General features: G+C 60.4%; 2 protein-coding genes across 6 annotated transcripts in view; one reads left to right on the plus strand and one right to left on the minus strand.

The window, feature by feature from the left end:
- Positions 1-733: 733 nt before the first annotated feature.
- On the plus strand, positions 734-9,093 carry RELA (RELA proto-oncogene, NF-kB subunit). Of its 3 annotated transcripts, none has more exons than XM_081797793.1 (11): positions 734-890; positions 1,498-1,524; positions 1,628-1,779; positions 1,944-2,092; positions 2,745-2,836; positions 3,209-3,340; positions 4,186-4,290; positions 4,510-4,722; positions 6,785-6,865; positions 6,962-7,036; positions 7,770-9,093. In XM_081797793.1, exons 1-11 carry the CDS (start codon positions 884-886, stop codon positions 8,330-8,332), a joined length of 1,596 nt encoding a protein of 531 aa, XP_081653919.1. In that variant the 5' UTR covers positions 734-883; the 3' UTR covers positions 8,333-9,093. The 3 variants fall into 3 exon arrangements, with proteins under 3 accessions (XP_081653919.1, XP_081653920.1, XP_081653921.1); XM_081797795.1 differs by lacking the exon at positions 734-890 and adding an exon at positions 1,029-1,047; XM_081797794.1 differs by lacking the exon at positions 2,745-2,836 and having other exon boundaries at positions 746-890.
- A 1,774-nt stretch (positions 9,094-10,867) lies between these two features.
- The window catches only part of SIPA1 (signal-induced proliferation-associated 1), an 11,825-nt gene continuing 3,741 nt past the window's right edge, over positions 10,868-18,951 (minus strand). For 2 of the 3 annotated variants that reach the window (XM_081797785.1, XM_081797783.1), the window contains exons 3-16: positions 18,724-18,851; positions 18,462-18,638; positions 16,283-16,457; positions 15,490-15,593; positions 15,075-15,232; positions 14,379-14,994; positions 13,801-14,075; positions 12,428-12,649; positions 12,198-12,309; positions 11,994-12,102; positions 11,797-11,898; positions 11,647-11,701; positions 11,348-11,426; positions 10,868-11,257 (exon numbers count right to left, since the gene is read on the minus strand). In XM_081797785.1, the coding sequence (XP_081653911.1) occupies positions 11,111-11,257; positions 11,348-11,426; positions 11,647-11,701; positions 11,797-11,898; positions 11,994-12,102; positions 12,198-12,309; positions 12,428-12,649; positions 13,801-14,075; positions 14,379-14,994; positions 15,075-15,232; positions 15,490-15,593; positions 16,283-16,457; positions 18,462-18,638; positions 18,724-18,851 (2,459 nt within the window). In that variant the 3' untranslated portion in view covers positions 10,868-11,110. The remainder of the gene's footprint in view (positions 11,258-11,347; positions 11,427-11,646; positions 11,702-11,796; positions 11,899-11,993; positions 12,103-12,197; positions 12,310-12,427; positions 12,650-13,800; positions 14,076-14,378; positions 14,995-15,074; positions 15,233-15,489; positions 15,594-16,282; positions 16,458-18,461; positions 18,639-18,723; positions 18,852-18,951) is intronic. The other variant, XM_081797784.1, reaches the window with a different exon arrangement.

Raw genomic sequence — 18,951 nt, forward strand, 5'->3', positions numbered from 1 at the left:
GACATCTGGCGGCAGAGAGGAGGCTCTGGAGATTTACCCCTGTCCATCCATCGTCCCCCCAGGACCGCAGTATGGATGAACCGTAAACGCATATCCATCTTAAACCTACGAGCCCTCCGGCCCCCTAGCTAGCGGGAGCCGACTCGGCGGGGCCTCGGTCGCCCCTTGCGTGCCGCCCGCTCTGAGAAGCCCATGGTCCAAGCACTGCCAGGTGGAAAAGTCCGGTCGTTCCCTTTTGCCCCGGCTGCGTTAGATTGCGGTGGATGGCAAATTAAAAAGTGCTTCTGCCGCGACAACTACCATGAAGCACCTTCGGCGATTAGGAAACCGTGTGTTCAGCCACCTGGCCTTTGCGGGCGAAGCAGGCCCGGGCCTTTCCCTGCGCAGGGCAGGCGGCCGCAGCCAGCAGCCCTGGCTGGGCTCCAGACCGGGCCTGGTGACATCACCACACTCCTCCGATCAGCGGGAGGGGGCCCCCGAAATCCCCTAAAAACATTGTGAGTAATCTCCGGGCCCGCCCTCCAGGCGGGGCCCAGACCAAGGGAGGGAGTCCAGCAGCCCCGCCAGCCCCCAGAGCGGCGTCGGGACGAGCAGCTTCTTAGTCCCCCGAGCGGCGCGCACTTGTCCCCAGCCTCCGGCAGCGGCGGCGCGCGCAGCCTCCTGTCCTCGGCGGAGCGCGCACCTGGCCCCGCGCTGGTGACGGCGGCCGCGGCGGCGGCGGCGGTAGCAGCGGCGGCGGCGCAGCGCGCAGGCGCGGCCGGATTCCCGGCAGTGACGCGGCGGCGGGCGCGCGCGGCGCATTTCCGCCTCTGGCGAATGGCTCGGCTGTAGCGCGCGCTGCGGGCCCAGCTGCGACCCCGGCCCCGCCCCCGGGACCCCGGCCATGGACGGTGAGGGCGCCCTCTGACCCCGCGGGGTGGCCGCGTCGGGGCCGCGGGGACGGCGACGGGAGCCCCCGCGCCGTCTTCCGCCCCTTCCTGCGCCGATGGGCGCTGCGCAGGGAGCGGCCGGCCGGATGGTGGCGCGGGGCGGGGCGGGCTTGGAAGGGTCTGACTCAGTTTCCCCTTTGGGTGGCGGGGTCTTGACTCAGTATCCTCCGGGGAGCGGGGGCGGTGAGCTTTGACTCCGTTTCAGCCCGGGGCCATGGGGGCAGTTCTGATTTAGTTTCCTTGTTAGGGGAGAATGTATCTGACTCCGTTTTCTCTCAGGGTGAGGTGTGGGGAGTGCCCTCCCTTAGTTTTCCTTATGGAAGTAGAACGGGCCCTGACTGCGTTTCCCTCAGTAGGGAGAGGACGCTGTACCCAGTTTTCCTGCAGGAAACAGGTGTTTCTGCCTACTTTGCCCCTTCTCCTTAGTTTCACCACAGGCTTTCCAGGGAGCAGGCCCTGATTCAGTGCCCTTGGGAGGGAGGGAGCCTGGCTCCATCTCCTCTCCGCGGGGCAGCAGGTAAGGATGGGAAGTGGGCTTGTGCTGACCCTTGTCTCCCTCTCCTTTCAGACCTGTTTCCCCTCATCTTCTCGTCTGGTAAGTGGACCACCCTTTCTCAGTGAGCGAGGAGGAGCTCCCCGGGGGCTCGGGGCAAGGAGGGCAGCCGCCTGATTGGGGCTGGTCCGTGTCTCGCCTGCAGAGCCCGCCCAGGCCTCCGGTCCCTATGTGGAGATCATCGAGCAGCCCAAGCAGCGGGGCATGCGCTTCCGCTACAAGTGCGAGGGGCGCTCCGCCGGCAGTATCCCGGGCGAGAGGAGCACCGATACCACCAAGACCCACCCCACCATCAAGGTCAGCATGGCTGTTAGTGGTGGGGTGCGGGGGGCACAGAGTGGGTTTGCGGGAAGGAACTGTGGAACCCCAGCAGGCTCACCTCCAGGCCCTGGATGCAATCAGCGTCTGGGAATTGGGACTGGAATTCCCGAGTCTCTAGATGTTCTCTGTACTTTGAACAGATCAATGGCTACACCGGGCCAGGGACAGTTCGCATCTCCCTGGTCACCAAGGACCCCCCTCACCGGCCTCACCCCCATGAGCTTGTGGGAAAAGACTGCCGAGATGGCTTCTATGAGGCTGAGCTCTGCCCGGACCGCTGCATCCACAGGTGAGCTGACCAGCAGGGTATGGGGTGTGAGGTCGGGGGACAGGAGGCAGGGCAGTTATGTAGCTGGACACTGGGCAGAATTCCTCACTCCTAGCTCTGCAAGCAGATTGTCTTTGCCTTGAACTTACCTGTTTGTGCATCTCCACTGTCAAGCAGATCATGAGCTCCATGGGATAGGGATGGACCCCTGATCACCTCTGAACCCCCAAAGTAACTTCACTGATGAAAATAAAAACAGTTTTAGGTTGGAAGAATAGCTGACTGGTGGAGGGGAGGCCGGGGAGCCGGGAATGTCAGGAAAGGCCTCCCAGTTAAGGCTTGAAGAGTGAGAAAGAGCGGAGAAGCATGGAAAAAGCATTCCAAGGAGAGTGAACAAATGCAAAGGCCTGGAAGTGGGGGGTGAGTTGAGTGTGTTTGGAGAACAGAAAAGGAGCTCCTGCGGCTGGGGGTAGGGGGCCAGCAGGGACCGTGGCTCGGGCCAGGCCATAGGGCACAGGTGCTTGTCAGCTAAGGTAAGGAGTGGGTTTCTTTGCAGCATCGTAGGAAGCCATTCGAGGGGGTGAAGCACAGTGGTGATCTGGTGAATGCGTAGGGGAAGGAGGGGCAGACTGGGCAGAGACAAGGGGACTCATTCCTGGCGGGGGGTACTCAGCTTCCAGAACCTGGGGATCCAGTGTGTAAAGAAGCGGGACCTGGAGCAGGCCATCAGTCAACGCATCCAGACCAACAACAATCCCTTCCAAGGTGAGGGGTGAGGGAACAAAGGCTGGGACCTGCCTGAAGGACCCCCACCCTCTGTCACCCTTTCGAAGCCACCTTCCTTGCATCTCTCCCTCATTGGCCAAGACTCGTAGTACAGATGGAATTTTGCTGCCCATTCAGTACACTCTCCCATTTTACCATTGGGGAAACTGGGAGCCAGTGAGGGGACGTGACATCCAGGGTCACAGGTGGGTCACCCAGGTCAGTGATGGGTTTAGAACCTTGTCTCCCTCCTCCTTTAGGACTCCTATTGTTTGACACACACTCAAGCAATCCCCCTGGCCCAGAACTCCCCACCCCCCCCCACTCCCCCGCCACGCCTCCTGATCCCCTGACCATCTGTTTTTGTGACAGTTCCCGTAGAAGAACAGCGTGGAGACTACGACCTGAATGCGGTGCGGCTCTGCTTCCAGGTGACAGTGCGGGACCCAGCAGGCAGGCCCCTCCGCTTGTCACCTGTCCTCTCTCATCCCATCTTTGACAACCGTAAGTGGCCAAGGAGCCATGGGAAGGGGAGAGGGACGAGCCTGGGAGGAGGAAGGGGGTTGGCTGGGAATGGCCTGTGAGAGGAGCTCTGGCTTCATTCAGGCATCTAGTGTATTTATCATCTCTTCTGTGTCCAGCTCTGTGCTGGCTGGGGGGACAAGGCAGAGAAGACCCTGAGCTGCCCGTGAGGCATAGTTTCCAGGCTGGCAGGGAGTCCGATGGAAGACAGGCACTCTGAATATGTGATGAGACGATGGTGTGCCCAGAACTGTACTAACAACTCCAGGAAATGAACTCCCAGGAACAAGATGATGGTACAGAGTAGTAATTCAATGATGAAAGCTCACGGGAAGTTCACAGATGAATTGGGCCAATGTTGATCAATTGCAGTCTTTAATTATGTAACCAGCCAGGATGAATGAAAACAAAAGGGCTCTGGAGCCCTAAGGATAGGAAATCAGGATGAAGTTGAGGTCAGGAGGGAAGGGTTTATTGCCAAGCATACTGGGCCTTGAAGGTTGCTTGGGTGCAGTGGAAAGAGAGGAGGTGTGACCAGATTGGTTCCCCTGGACTGTAACCTCCGTGAGGTCAGAGATGTTCGGGTTTTGTCGTGTTCTCCGTGCCTAGAATGGTGCTGGGTCCATAGTAGGTGCTAGTTCGTACAGGTGCTAAATAAGTTGGGGGTGAGGAGCCACGGGATTGGTCGAACCTTGGCTGCAGAGGTGTGGTCAGCAAGCTCTGGACAGTCTTGACTCTGGGATGGACAGGGATGTTGCATCTCCTGCAGGCCAGCACTGGAGACCTCTGATGGTTCTGGGCTCCCTTCCTTATTCCCACACCCTCAGGTGCCCCCAACACTGCCGAGCTCAAGATCTGCCGAGTGAACCGAAACTCTGGGAGCTGCCTCGGGGGAGATGAGATCTTCCTGCTGTGTGACAAGGTGCAGAAAGGTATACACCAGGAAGAGGGCTGGACTCTGGAACAGGAGGTGAGGGGCAAGGCTGAGCAGAGACGGTGAGTGTCAGGAGACTGGCTTTAAACGCTCCCCCCAACACCTCCGGGGCAGCAGAGTGATATATCTCAGGAAACAAGTCTCAGCAATTGTGGGGGGGGCGGTGAGCTGTGTGAGTTGAACACAGTGACCCACACATCTGCCCCATCTCCTGCAGAGGACATTGAAGTATATTTCACGGGACCAGGCTGGGAGGCCCGAGGCTCCTTTTCTCAAGCTGATGTCCACCGACAAGTGGCCATTGTGTTCCGGACACCTCCCTACGCGGACCCCAGCCTGCAGGCCCCCGTGCGTGTCTCCATGCAGCTGCGGCGGCCTTCAGATCGGGAGCTCAGCGAGCCCATGGAATTCCAGTACTTGCCAGACACAGGTACACAGCTGGGGAGGGAAGCGGCAGGGCTGGCGGACTCCCGCCAGTGAAAGTGAGGCCGGGGCTAGACGCGGCTGTGGGTGAAGGTCACACACTGGAGTCAGGGCAGGGATCTATGCCGTAGTCAGATTCTCTTGCTTGCCTCAGTTCATAGTAAGGGCACCCAAGGCACTGAGCCCTTACTACGTGTTTGGTCCTATTCTGAGCATATCCGTGAATTAACCTGATTTTAGAAGATGGTGTCTAACTTGCCCGAGGTCACACTGATAGTCGCAGAGTTAGTATTTAAACCCAGGCCGTGTGGCTCTAGGGTCCTGTTGGCATGCTGTGTGTCTCTTGTCACAACCACATCGTCATGATTTGGTCCAGGCTTTTGGGCACCTGACCACATTAGAAACAGTCAGAATGATCTTCAATCCAAAGCCCATCATCTGGCCTGAGGGTGTTTTCGGCCCTCGGAACAGTCTAATAGAGTTTGGAAAGCAACCCCTGAAACAGCCATCGGTTCTTTCCACAAATAATTACCGAGAGCCCACTTGGTGTCTGGGCCTGTGCCGGGGAGTGTGAATACAGAGATGACGGAGCTGTGTTCCCTGCGCTCCAGAAGCTCAGTCACGTGAGAAAGACAAACATGCAGAACAGATTCTTAAGTGACAGAATGACGTGTGAGATGGAGGGAGGCGTGTGCAAAGAGCTGGAGATGGCCACGTGGAGCGGGAGCATTTAAGGTGGAGAAAGACCCAGAAGTGCATTCTGTAGGCAGGCGGACAGGCACCTGAAGGTGCAGGGGTGTTGGAGGGCGCCCACTGTGTTTGGGGGCAACCTCGCAGGAGCTGCCAGCGAGCAGCGAGCCTTGAGTGTCAGACTCAGGCATTCATCCAGGATTTTGTCCTAAAGGCAGTGGGGAGCCACCGAAGGTTCAAGCAAGGAAGGGGCACCAGTGGATCTGGAACCTCACTCTGGCAGGAGTGTGTAGAGGATTGGAGAGGAGAGACTGAAGGCAGGGAGGCCATTGCAGGGAAGATGCTGCAGTGGTCCAGGAGATGTGCTGTGAACCTTGTGGAGCAAATGGCCAAGGTCCCCCCACCGCTGGCCTCCCTGGGTCCTCCCCAGGACCTGCTCTCCAGCTGTTGCCTCGGCTTGGAATGCTTGGCCCCAGATCCTCACACGATGGGCTCACACCACTGCTTCCGTGGCCACCTCAACTCTCCAACCTCACTTCCAGTTCTGTTACATCACCCTGTGTCTCTTCCTCAGAGCTCCTATCACTTGTATGTGGTTGTGTCTCTGCCCCCGGTCACTAGGGTGTCAACTTTTGGGGGAGCAGGAGTCTTGTCTGCTTACTCACAGCCATATCCCTAGTGGCCAGAATGGAGCCTGCATGTGGTGGGTGCTTGGTAAATGTGTGTCAAGTTAGTGGATGGTGGGGAGTGAGATAAAGGAAGATGCTGAGGAGGATTTCAAGCTTTCTAGTTTTAGTGGCAGGGCAGATGGGTGGTGAGGGGACACTGGAGGAGGAGGAAGCAGATTTTGGAGGTGAGATGATGAGGTTGGCTTTGGACTGAGGACTTCGGAGTTGTCCACATGCCACAGTACTTAGGCAGTCCTGGAGGCTCCGGGCTGAACTAGCCAACCATCCGAGATAAGAGTGCGGGTTTCTGTTGGTCTTCAGCAAGCCTGTCGTGCCTCAGCTGCCCCAGAGCGCAAAGATCTTGGCCAGGCCTGAATCCAGGCTGGGGGTGAGCTAGGATGTGGGCGATGCAAATAAGCTGGAGACAGGGTCCCACAAGGGCTCCTGTCGCCCCAGAGCTTGGCCTCTTTACTTGGAGGCGTCCAGGTGGACTTTGGAGGTTGCATTCAGCTAACAGAGGCCTTCTCAGAAAGCTGTGGGATTCTCAGAATTGTGTCTCAGTGTTGTGCGGCTCTTCTCATTGGCAGGGAGGGTTTGGAGAAAGGATCTTACGGAGAGCTTTTCTCATCATCTTCCTCCTGAGCGTCCTTTGAAAGCTCTGGGGATCCAGCTGAAAAGAGCAAGGCCCACTTCCCCCCATTTCTCTTCTAGATGATCGTCACCGGATTGAGGAGAAACGCAAAAGGACATATGAGACCTTCAAGAGCATCATGAAAAAGAGTCCTTTCAATGGTGAGAGGGGTAGTGGAGAGCATTAGAGAGAAGGTGGTGGATGGGGGAGGGAGCTAGGAACTGGGAGCTAGGGACTGACCCAGCCTTGCCCCACAGGACCCGCCGACCCCCGGCCTCCACCCCGGCGCATTGCCGTGCCTTGCCGAAGCGCAACTTCTGTCCCCAAGCCAGGTAAGGATTTCCTGATTGCCCCGCTGGAACTACAGGCTCAAATCTGTTTGGCCTGTGGTTTAGACGCCTGGGTTGGGGGGACAAGCAGTCAGCTGAAGCCTGCTCTCTGTTGGGCTCATGTTTCTCAGGGCTGCAGGCCTAGTTACCTACATCCGAGCCATTAGGGAGTGGTGAAGATGTGCACTCCTGGGTCCCGTTACTGACCTGTGCAATCGGAGGCTTCGGAAGTGTGGCCCAGCCAGCTAATGCACTAGCCAGTGAGCACTGCGGGCTGAGAACCACTGTGTCAGCTAAATCCCATGTTGGATGCCTTGGGAAACAATTTAAAAATGCAGTCTTTGCCTTCAGCTTTCAGTTGAATTAGGGAATCAAAATTTCCTCTAATGTAGCAGAACGTATGTGCTGGTCTGTAGCTCAAAAAAGAGTAACGAAGTGCCCTGGTTCAGGCCACGACACTGGATGCTCCTTGATCTCGTGGTCTCTCGGGACTTAGTTTTCAGCTGTAAAGTGAACAGCATCCCTTCCTCTAAGAAGCTGGGAGAGCTTTGGGGGCTGGAGGAGGTGAGGATAGAACTGCGTAGGTCAGGTGGAGTAAAAGGAGGGAGTGAGGGTGCTGGCAGGGACCTCCTAGGGAGGGGCTGATCCTAAGCCCTACCGACAGGAGCTGGGGCACAGACAGGGTGGGTCTCTGAAGCTCTCTCTGACCCCTGACTCTCTGTCTCTCTCTCCCCAGCTCCCCAGTCCTATCCCTTTACGCCATCCCTCAGCACCATCAACTTTGAGGAGTTCTCCCCCATGGTCTTTTCTTCGGGGCAGATCCCAAACCAGACCTCTGCCTTGGCCCCAGCCCCTGCCCCAGCCCCTGCCCCAATCTTAGCCCCAGGCCTTGCTCAGGCTGTGGTCCCCCCAGCCCCCAAGACCACCCAGGCCGGGGAAGGGACACTCTCAGAGGCCCTGCTGCAGCTGCAGTTTGATGCCGACGAAGACCTGGGGGCCCTGCTGGGCAACAGCGCTGACCCCGCCGTGTTCACAGACCTGGCATCCGTCGACAACTCTGAGTTTCAGCAGCTCCTGAACCAGGGTGTATCTGTGGCCCCCCACACAGCCGAGCCCATGCTCATGGAGTACCCTGAGGCAATAACGCGCCTGGTGACAGGGTCCCAGAGGCCCCCTGACCCAGCTCCTGCTCCCCTAGGGGCCTCTGGGCTCCCCAACGGCCTCCTCTCAGGGGATGAAGACTTCTCCTCCATTGCAGATATGGACTTCTCAGCCCTTCTGAGTCAGATCAGTTCCTAAGTGGGTGACACTTACCCCGCCCGGAGCACTGGGTTGCAGGGGATTGAAGCCCTCCCAAAGCAAGCACTTACGGATTCTGGGCGGGCGGGGTGTGCTCCAACTGCCCCCAACTTCTTTGGGTAATGTCTTCCGGGGGGGGTGCATTTTATTCTTTTATTGGTAGTGTCTATCTCTCTCTCTTTTTGGAGGTGCTTAAGCAGAAGCATTAACTTCTCTGGAAAGTGGGGAGCAGGGAGGACTCAAACTCTTCCCCTATCCTGATGTTCAGCTCCCTTCTCTTTATAGGGAATTCTGGGGGCTCCCATCCCTACCCTCCAGCTTCTAATACTCTCCTAGAGAGAGGGACAGGCTGGAGCTATGGCCTTTGAGGCCACAAAGCCTTATCACCAAGTGTCTTCCTCAAATCCTGGATTATTCCCACCTTGTGCCAAAATAATGCTCCTTACCAGCCCCTCTGTGGCGCTGGCATTGTCCTTGAACTAACACCAGCATTTGAGGGCCTGGCCTGGCCTTGCAGAGGTCTCTGCCAGCTCTTCCCTTGCTCAGCCCTGGCCCTTCCCAGGATCTAGGGAGGTTCGGTCTGAGACGCCTCTGTTCCCCCTTTTCTCAAGTGCCTTAATAGTAGGGCTAGTTGTTTGGAGAGTAGGGGGGAGGGCAGGCTGGCAGCTCTCCAATCAAGAGGCTCAGTTTTTACTGAAGAATCGAAGCAGTTGGACTCTTGCTCTTTCTACTCTGAACTAATAAATTCATTGCCAAGCTGGCTGGAGATTTCCCTTCTTTCAGCAAACAGCACACTCTTTGCTGGTCACGTCAGGCTGGACATAAGTGATACAGAGCTGGATGAATATTTGCGTTGCCGTCTAGAAGCTTGCAGTTTGAGGATGCCCTGGGAATGAAATGCGGGGGCATGAAAGCAGGCAGCTAACCTGGGTGGTGTCCCAGCGTAGTGAGAGGCCAGTAGGGCCCATTGGCTGCGGAGATGGAGTAGTTTCAGGAAGGGCGTCACAGAGGCCCTATCAGCTTTAGGTCTTAGATCAACAGAGCAGGGTGAGTCTTTACAGAGCGGCTACCAGCGTTTGAAAGTGAGGAGGGTAAAAGAGACAATGTTGGAAAAGTTTGATGGGGCCAAGCTATAAAAGATCAAGGACACTGGACTAAGAGGTTTGAATTTCATCTCTTGGATGGGCAAGGGAAAGTCTGCATCTGTTGGGGAAGGGGAGATTCCAGGTAAAGGCCTATCCCGGGCCATCCTGTTCTGCGGGGGCCGACGAAATAAATCTGCAGCCCAGGGAGGCCTAAACAAAAGCTAGGCCACAGCCCGAAGAGGGGGAGCTGGACGTACTTCCGGCTTGGCCTGACGCAGGCGCAGTAAAGCAGTGTTCGTGAAAGGCCTTGGCCCGCAGGACCCTGCCTTCCCAAGTGCGCATGCGCAGAGATAGCAATCTGCGAGGGGCGGGGCAGGTAATGCGCTGCGGGGAAACCCCCGTCCTGAGACCGACGGCGTCTAAGTTCTGGGCTTCGCACTGCTGCGGGGGGTAAAGGCAGAGGCCTGTGTGGTTGTCAGTGGGGCTTGTTTGGAGCGCGTCCCCTGGGACCAGCAGGCCCTGGCTGCAGACTCCGATGGACTGTGCCTGCAAGGAGGACGCCAGCGGGCCGCGGAACGTCGGGGTACCAGAAGGCGTCTGCGGAGCCGAGCTTGCGCTCCAGCCTCTTGCCCAGGGGGCGGAGTCAGGGGTGGGGCCCGAAGCAGGTGGGCCATTCAGGGACCAGGCCAAGCTGCGCTTCCGGCAAGAGGCTGCCCCGGCCCACCCCCCCAAGCGTAGTCGCCAGGTCAGGACCCCTCAGGACCTGCGGGATAGCACCCGGAGAAGCGGGGCTTGATGGAACCCCAGCACCGGGGGCGTGGCTAGGGGGCGCCCCAGGAGGGACCCGGAGGGGTGAGAAGGGGTGAGAAGGCTCCTAACCGGAGGAAGCGGTCGGCTTAGCTGAGCGCAGTGTGCCCAGCCTGAGGACCCAAGGGGAACGAGTGAGCCCTAGTTCTCCCGCCCAGGCCACGCCTCTCCCTTGGCTTTCCCAGTGTCGTACAGTCACCTCTTGGGGTCAAGGGAGCGCCGGCCTACAGAGAGGAGATGCGGCCTGCACTGGCGGGCAGCGCCTGGAAAGTGAGAGGGCCTTTATATCCGGGCATAGTCAGGCTCTCGTTGATGCCTAAACTCCATCCCTCCCCTGCCCTTCAGGTCCACCTCTGTCCCTCTGCCCCTCATCTCCGTTCCTCAGGTTTGGTTCCGGGGCAAGGCTGGCTCCCATAACAAAGCAGAGTAGGTGCGGGGCGTGACCATCTGCTTCCCAACAGACCAAATAAATGTGAGAGAGAAACCAAGGGGTGAGCCAGCTTCAGAGAACCCCTCAGTGAACGCCAACCTAACCCCGAGCCAATGTTCCAAAGGCCTGTCCTAAGCGGTCCTGGGAACTTGGCTGGAGCCTCTGGGGGCAAGACCCCTTCCCTGTCGTATCACGAACACCCGCACAGACACAAACAGTAGTGGCTTCTTTACTCCCTGAAGTCCCCTTTACTCCACAGAATATTTACAAACAGGGACGGGGTGAGGGCGACTTCACCACCAAATAACGGGCGGGGGGGGGGGGGGCAGTGCTAAGACGCGCCTCGGAGCGCAGGGAGGGTTCCTGAGGTGGGCCCCGGGCCCTGCTGTGACCCAGGCGCCCCGAAGGGCCTGAGCAGTGGCGAGCAGGTCCGCAGCTGAGGCTGGACCAGACGGCTCAGGCCAGCTCGCTGGTGGGGGAGCCCAGCTGCTTGGAGGCCAGGAGCAGGCGGGTGGCTGCGCTCTCCGATTCGGCCTGCAGCCTCCGGTTGTTGTGCCGCAGGCTCCGCACCTCCTCCTCCAGGGCTGCCCTGTCGGCCTTCTCCTGGGGCGGGGGGCGGCAGGTGTCACGGGGCTGGCTCCTTTCCCGGGGCAGCCCTGTAACTCCCTGCCGACCCCCAGCCCACCCCGTCACCTTCTGCAGGTCCTCCTGCAGCTTCCTGAGCATGGACTCCAGGTGAGAGACCTTCTCGGACAGGCTCCCCGGTTCTGGCCTGAGGACAGAGGGGTCAGGTCACGGGACCAGGTAGGCCGCAGCACGGCCGGCTGGCTCCCAGACCCACTTAAATGAGACGGGCCCAGCCCCTGTGTTCACAGACTTCCGTGTCGGGGAAAGCAGAGCCCTGCCCGGGACAGCGCTCAGCTCTCGGGTACGGACACGGGCGGCGACCACACGCGCGCAGGGAGGAGCTAGATCGGCACAGGGAGGCTTACTCAGCGTCAGCCTTTGGAGTTCCCTTGGCGTCTCCATTCTCCGGGATGGGCTGTCCTGTGGGGACACAAAGATCATTTGGGCAGGGAGGTAAAAGGAGAAAGAGCCCCACCCTATCCTGGGTCCGACGCCCAGCGCCCCAGTGGCCTCACCCTCCCGGGACAGTGACTCCAGGATGGTGTTGCAAGTGGAGGCGATCTCCGAGATAGACTGCCACTCGTCTTCCAGGGTCTCACTGCCTGCCTCAGACATGACTAGGGGCACAAGGACGTGGGCTCAGCCAGGGAAGCCCAAGCCAACCCCTCCGAGCCCCCCACCCCCCCTACCCCACACCTTGCTCTAGACTCACTTTTGCTGATGGAGTTCCGCAGAGACAAGGTTCGTGGCAGGAAGGAGGCCCTCAGCTCTGGGGCCGGGTCGTCCCTGTCCTCACAACCACTGGGGCTGCCTGGCCCGTCCTGGGGGGTATTAATGGGTATGGATACAGTGACGTCCACCATCACCACTGTGCCCACCCCTGTTCTTTGGGCTCCAGGGTCTTGTTTCTGCTCACCTGGGTGGGGGGTGTCTCTCTGCCAGTGCTGGGTGCTGCCGGCTTGGCCGTGGCAGCCAGGAGGAGGTCCGGGGTGGTGTTGGGCAGGACTGGAGCCTCGTCTGACAGGGAGCTGGGGAGATCAGGGACAGCTCAGCGAGAGAAGCTGCACCCCATGGCCCCTGCTTTCACGGACCTTGCCTGTCCGGCCTCCCTGTGCTACGGAAGAGGGAAGGCTGAGCGGGGGGCACCTGCGGGGCGACGGTGAGTTCTGGCTGTGCAGGAACTCAGTCCTCTCCTCAGCCAGATCCCCAGGCCCTGTGGGACTGCCACCGTCGTGCAGGCACACTTGCAGCAGCTGCCTCGTGATGGGCAGCAGGGTCAGGACCCCCGGGGCCTCATCCGGCACCGGCTCCGGGGCCCCCCGCCGGCTGGGCTCCTGCAGAGATAGCGTGTACAGCTCCGAAAAGCTCCTGCGGGGAGGAGGGGGCAGTGTCAGGCAGGAACCCCCCGGCCTCCGTGTCCTGCATCTCCGGCCCTCCTCCCAGCCGTGCGCCAGGCTGCCTTCTGGGAGGAGAGCTCTCCAAACTCCCTAACAGTGAAAAATGTTTGCCTGACTACTGGCCATTTTCCCAGCCCCAGCGCTGCCCCTGTGTATCCCGGGCAACTCCCTCGGACACCGATTTCTCCAGCTGTGAAATGGGGATAACGATACTGGTTCCTAGCTTGCTGTGAGGCTTCAAATACTAACACAAGTAAATCACTTAGCACCGAGATCTAAAACCTACTGCCCAAGAACCAAATCCAGCCCGTGCCTTTCTGTTTTAGCAGGTGTGACGACTTATGTACTCCTCTGAGCCAAGAGTGGTTTTTACGTTGTTCAGTAGTTGAAGGAAATCAAAAGAATATTTCATGACACGTGAAAATCAAGAAAATTCGAATTTCAGTGTTCACAAATAAAGTTTTAGTGGAATAAAGAAAACTCATGCATTTACCCATCGTCTACAGATGCTTTTGTGCTACAGCCGAGCTGTGTACCTGTGGCAGAGACCAGAGGGCCCAGAAAACCTAAATATTTACTATCTGACCCTTTACAGAAAAAGTTCGCATATCCTGGCTTAACGCAGCAAGTAACCTGTGGATGATCCTTAAAGAAAAAAAAAAAAGATGGGGCTATAGGGGTGCCTGGACGGCTGAGTCTGTGGAGCATCTGAATCTTGGTTTCGGCTCAGGCCTCGATCTGGGGGCTGTGAGACCCAGCTGGCGTGGGCTCTGCGCTCAGCGGGGAGTCAGCTTGAGATTCTCTCTCTCCTCTGCCCACCCCCCCACCCCCCCAGCTCGTGCTCTCGCACTCTCTCTAAATAAATAATTTTTAAAACTAAAAAAGATGGGGCTGGCTGTTAGATCCTGAGCAGTGAAGCCAGCCTGCTTAATTGGCCTCACTCTGCATACGTGACTCAGAGATTACGTGACTCAGAGATTACGAGACATGGCATTCTCTTGAGCAGGAGAGCCTTCCTCACGGTAGGTATTCCCGGGAGAACGCTAATGGTGACCCGGGAGGCACAGGCTCCGCGGTGGCCAGCGGCCAGGTCCTCCCACCTCCCCGCGTCCCGGCCCTGACCTGCGGGGCCGGCCGCTCTCGTCGGGGGGCAGGACGGTGACGCAGACCTTGGGCGCCGAGCGCAGCAGCTGGGCGGCGGCCTCGGAGCCCAGCGTGGGCAGCGTCTGGCCGCACACGCGCAGCAGGCGCGCCCCGGGCCGCAGCCCCGCCGTCTCGGCGAACGTGAAGCGCTCCACGTGCGTGACGAAGCCCTCGGCGTCCACCTCGAAGCCCAGGCGGCCTTGGCCGTCGCGGGGCAGCGCCAGCTCACGCGTCTCGCAGCCGCGGCTCACCAGCTGGGGCGGGGCGGGGAGTGAGCGGGGGCCGCGCCGCGCCACCCCCACCCCCGGCCCGGGTCCCAGGCCGCACGGACCGCCCCACACCCACCCGGCAGACGAGGGCCTGGGGCTCAGAGACCAGAGTCACCTGCCCGAGGACCTCCTCCCCCCACCCCCACCCCCCAGTTCCAGCTTTGCCAAGCGCCCCGCTGTCCCCTTTCGCGGGAGAGGCGGCGGGAGCGAGGCGTTGCACCGCCCGCTCGGCCCCCGAGGCGCCGAGGGACCCGGCGGCGAGTGGCCGCCCTGACTCCCGGGCCTCACCTGCAGGCGCGCCACGACCTCGCCTACGGCTTGGCCGGGGGGCCCGTCGAACCGCAGCGTGATCGCCTCCCCGCGGCCGTGGTACATGTCGAGCCGCTGCTCGGAGAAGGTCCAGGCCAGCACGTCGCGACAGGCGCAGTTGAAGACCACGCGGCCGTCGCGCGGCGCCACCAGCACCAGCGCCTCAGCAGAGATGCCCAGCAGGCAGGGCACCTCGGCGTCGTCGGGACCGCCGGCCTCGGCCCCGGCCCCTGCCGCGCCCCGCGCCCCCGGCGCCGCGCGCACGCCCCACACCAGCGCCCCCGCCGCCTGCAGCTCGGCGCCCGGGCCCCGAGGGGGCGCTCGCCGCCTCCCGCTCAGGGAGGGCAGGCCGAAGCGCGAAGCCGAGTCCAGCGACGTGGTGGTCACCTCGTTGGTGGCCAGGTCCTGCAGGTACTGCTGGCGCGTGCGCGTGGCCATGGCGTGGAACTGGCGTGCGTGGCCCGCTGCCTGCTCGCCGTTGAGCGCCTTGGCCAGCAGGAAGGCGCGGAAGTCGGCGTTGGCCGCGAACGGGCCTCCGCCCTGGGGCAGAGCTGGCCCAAAGGCCGGGGTGTCCTGGGTGCGGCTCACGGCCACCCTGAGGGGAGGGAGGCGGGAGTTAGGGGCAGCCGGGAGGGCCCCTGACAACGGCGGAACTGGAACCGCCCAGGCACCCACCGGTACGAGGTGTGCGGCGTGCAGGGCGCGTGAGCCCGCACCACTAGGAATATGTGCTGGAAGTGCGAGCGGATGGTGGTGGGGCAGAAGGGCTTGCTGCCGGGTTCCTGGAACACGATGCTCACGATGTCGTTGCCGATGTGGCGTTTCCGCAGGAGCTGGGAGTTAGATGGCGGGATGTAAGCTGGATCTGTCTGTCCCCCAAGCCCCTCCTCATTCAGTCAGGGCAGAGCCTGGGCGTCAGTGGCTCCCCCACCTGCCCCTGGTGAAGGTCGGGGTGTTTGTCTTGGGGAGGGTTGTTAAGGCTCAAGAGAACTCAGGCCAAGGCTCAAATGCCCACCGCCCACACAACAGCCCCACAGGGTTCCCCAGAAGCCCTTGGCCGTCCCCCAGCCCCATCCGAGCCCCCGCACACCTGCTGCTGGTTATTGGGGGTGTAAGGCAGCATTGTGGACACGTGGAACATGATCTCGTGGTCCTGGTACGTGGTATAGAGGGAGTGCGTGCCTGTGGAATCCGCTGTGGCCAGGGAGTTGGGGACGCAGAAGGAGAAGGGGAATCTGCTGGAATTTGCCATCCCTACCTACAGTCTGGAGCTCCCGTGCTCCCAACCAACAGGTGGACAACCCCTTCCCGCCACTGGGCCATGAAGTCTAAGGGCCTCAGCCTTGGCTGCTCCCTTCCCCTCCCCACCACAGGCTCCAGCCTCCAGCCTCAGGTCGGTGTGCAGGTGCTGAGATGGAATGAAGACCAAAATGAGGAATGGCCTGCTATGAGGGAGGCGGGGGCGGAGGTCCCGGGAGAGGACAGATGTTGGCCCCGGCACCAGCATGTGGGGAGCAGCTGAGTGTGGGAGGCAAGATTGGTGCTCCATAAGGGGCCCTGGGGCGCTTCCAACCAGGGAGGCAGGGGTGCTCCCCGCAAAGCTGGGCTGGTGGACTATGGGTGTGGTGTGGGGAGTGGTGCCCGCAAACGCCCTGGGCTCCAGCTCAGGCAGTAGGGCATCGGGGCCTTGGGGGACAATGCTAGTCCCTCCTTCCAGCCTACAGCTTGCTTGGCTTCTGCAGCCCCTGACCCGCGTCCTCAGCCTACCCAGAGGACTCTGCAACCCCGAGCCCAGGCCCAGGACAGTACAGGGCGGAGACGTGACACGGCAGCTGGTTCTCACCAAGGCTGTCTGCCCCCACACCCCAGCCCCCGGGCCTCACTTTTGGTGTCCAGCTGGGCCCGGTAGCTCTCAAAGCCTTTGAGCCGCACCACGTCGCCCAGCAGGTTGAGGAACTGCATGAAGGCCGGTCCCGCCTCCTGGTTATTGTACATCTCCTCCTCCGAGCCCTGGCCCGCGCGGCAGTACAGGATGCCCACCTTCCGCTGGAAGCTCAGCTGCAGGGGCAGGCACAGGCAGAGAAGGCCCAGGCCTCAGTCTCTCGGGCCTTGCGCCCACCAGCTCTTGGGGAATGACCTGGGGGCTGGGTTGTCTCTACATGTGGCCCTTAGCACCACCCTCCCTAAGCCTCCTCCGCGTCTCCACATATAAGAGGGTTCGGTAGGTCCCGCTGCCAGTGCTCGGGAGGGTAGAGAAGTCACAGGTGGGAAGGGACCAGGAGGTGAGTTGGTTCTCATGTGACCAGAGAGGAGGTAATTCGTGGAAAGGACCCCAGGCAGGGTATGCTTGATCCCAGTAAGTGTTCACACTGTCATCCTCCTTATCTCAAGGCTAGCCTGTCCTCCCCTCCCTCGAATCCTAGCACCCCCAGCCCAGCCCAGCCCAGCCCAGCCTCTGGAGGCCTTGAGCCCTGCACCACCTTCGCTCACCCTGCTCCTGGCTCCTTTGGCTCCTTTCCGTCGGGGGTTAATCGTGAAGAGCTCAAGGTGCTCTGGCCCTTCCAGCTCGGGCCTCCTTCCTTCTTAGGAAACTTGTCTACACCCACAGGCCCCACTTTAAGTTCGTCCCTCCAAACCCCTGCAGCCGCCCCCTCCACCCCGGCTCCCCCTTGACAGCCCACGGACATGGCTTCCTCCTGGCACACTCCCACCGTAGTGGGCACTTGGAACAACTGGAACTGACCTTTGCCTGAGACCCTAGCGACCCCACTGTCTCCGGCCTGGGCCTCTTCTCCACCATGGTCTTCGCCCTCAGTGACTGCAACAGCCGTCTCCATGGGAACACGCTCCAGTCTCTACCTCCAGCCCAGACCTTTCTTCTGAGCTCCAGACACACTTCTCCAGCTGCCCAGATGTCCATCCCTCACCTCATCTCCTCCCTGCACGCTTCCATCCCACCCTCTACCCCTGGACTGTCCCCTCCCCTTCACCTCTGCCATCACCGCCAGTCTGGCCTGGATGACTGCAACAGCCGTTGGCCTGGCCTCCCTGCTCCCATACTGCAACCAGAGGGCTGCTCTACCTCTCATATCTTCCATGGCTCCCCAGTGCCTCCACCACCAAATGCAAGCCTTCCCCACCCCTTCCCCCCCCAAGCGCGACTCCAGTCACACAGAACTGCCTACAGGACCCCAATGTGACCTGCTCTCAGTCTCTAAGCTTTCACACAAGTCATTCCTTCTGCCCAGAAAATGCCTGCTCTTTCTGACTCAAATTCTTACATTTCTACCATGATGCTAAGCCCCTAGCCAAGGCAGGACTAACCTTGGTGCCCCCTGGAGCCTTTAACATTCCCCTTTCACTGCTCCACGATCACCCACGATTCTCTGTGGGGCTCCCCCCACCCACCCCACCCCCACGGGCTGTGAGCTCCTCAAGGACAGCACCTGGTCTGGACATGTCCCCAGCATCCAGTCTGGGGCCTGGCACCAAGGTGTGAGGAAAAGTTTGTTGAATGGCTGACAGACTGAATGACGCAGAGGAGGAGAATCAGAGCCAGTAGGCAGCTTTCAGCACAGGCTAGGGAAGGACTTCCACTGTGGAATAGGCAGCCCCAAGGCGTAAGCACCCCATACTGAGAGGAGACTAAGCAGCACCTTGCAGGGCAAGTGGACAGGGGATGAGAGGGGCGTGCAGGAAGGGGAGCGGGTGGTCAGACCAGTGCTTCTCAGCTGAGATGTACATAGGAATTAACTAGAGATCTTCTTAAAGTACAGCCTCTGATTCAATAGATGGGGGTCAGGGCCCAAAAATCTGCATTTCTAACAAGCTCCCAGATAATGTGGCTGCTGCTGGTCTACAAATTTTACTTGGAGAGGCAAGGTTCTGGATGACCTCTGCTGCCCTCTCTGAAAAGCCAGCTCTCCTGGGTCACCGTCTAGCTCCGGATCAGGGTCAGGGCTACGCGGCTGGGAGCTGGACAGACTGGGTTCCGATCAGGTGTAGCTATTGGGCTGGGGGCAGGGGGGTGCGGCGGTGGGGCGGGGGCTGCCGGCCACTCACCACTTGTTCGTCCAGCGTGAGCAGCGTGCGGGGCACCTTCGGTGAAGCCGAGCCCAGGCGCAGGCAGGTCGGGCTTAGCCGCGGAGCCACGTATTCCAGAAGCTTCCTAGGGGACAGGCCCCGCGGGGGCCCCGGCGGCAGCGCATCCTCCGAGATGGTGCCGCGGAGGGTCCGGAGCTGAGGAGGGGATGTAGGGGCTCTCAGAATCCATACAGGTTTTCGAGGAGGCAATCCGCGGTCTGATCGCATGACCCCGGCCCACCTGTGTGGTCCGCACGATGATGCGGTAGGTGTGCAGAGTGCCCCCTCCGCTGCCTTCCTTCTCTTCCCGCCGCAGGCTCACTGCCACCGGACCCAGCACCTCGTCCAGTCCGAAGAAGTTCTGATGCTCTGGAGGGGAGGGCCCCCCCGCCCCCCGGGCCGTGAATGACCGGGTTCCCGCCCCCCTGGGAGTCCCACCCGGGCTCGACCATGCCCATCGCTAAGCCCC

Source organism: Leptonychotes weddellii, chromosome 11 (genome assembly GCF_054177405.1).
Source record: "Leptonychotes weddellii isolate Sample4059 chromosome 11, ASM5417740v2, whole genome shotgun sequence".
NCBI lineage: Eukaryota > Metazoa > Chordata > Mammalia > Carnivora > Phocidae > Leptonychotes > Leptonychotes weddellii.

Excerpts from the sequence above, each read along its gene's own strand:
- RELA (XM_081797793.1), top strand. Across the intron at positions 1,780-1,943 it reads AGACCCACCCCACCATCAAG|ATCAATGGCTACACCGGGCC; the intron begins GTCAGCATGGCT and ends TACTTTGAACAG. Across the intron at positions 7,037-7,769 it reads AACTTCTGTCCCCAAGCCAG|CTCCCCAGTCCTATCCCTTT; the intron begins GTAAGGATTTCC and ends CTCTCTCCCCAG.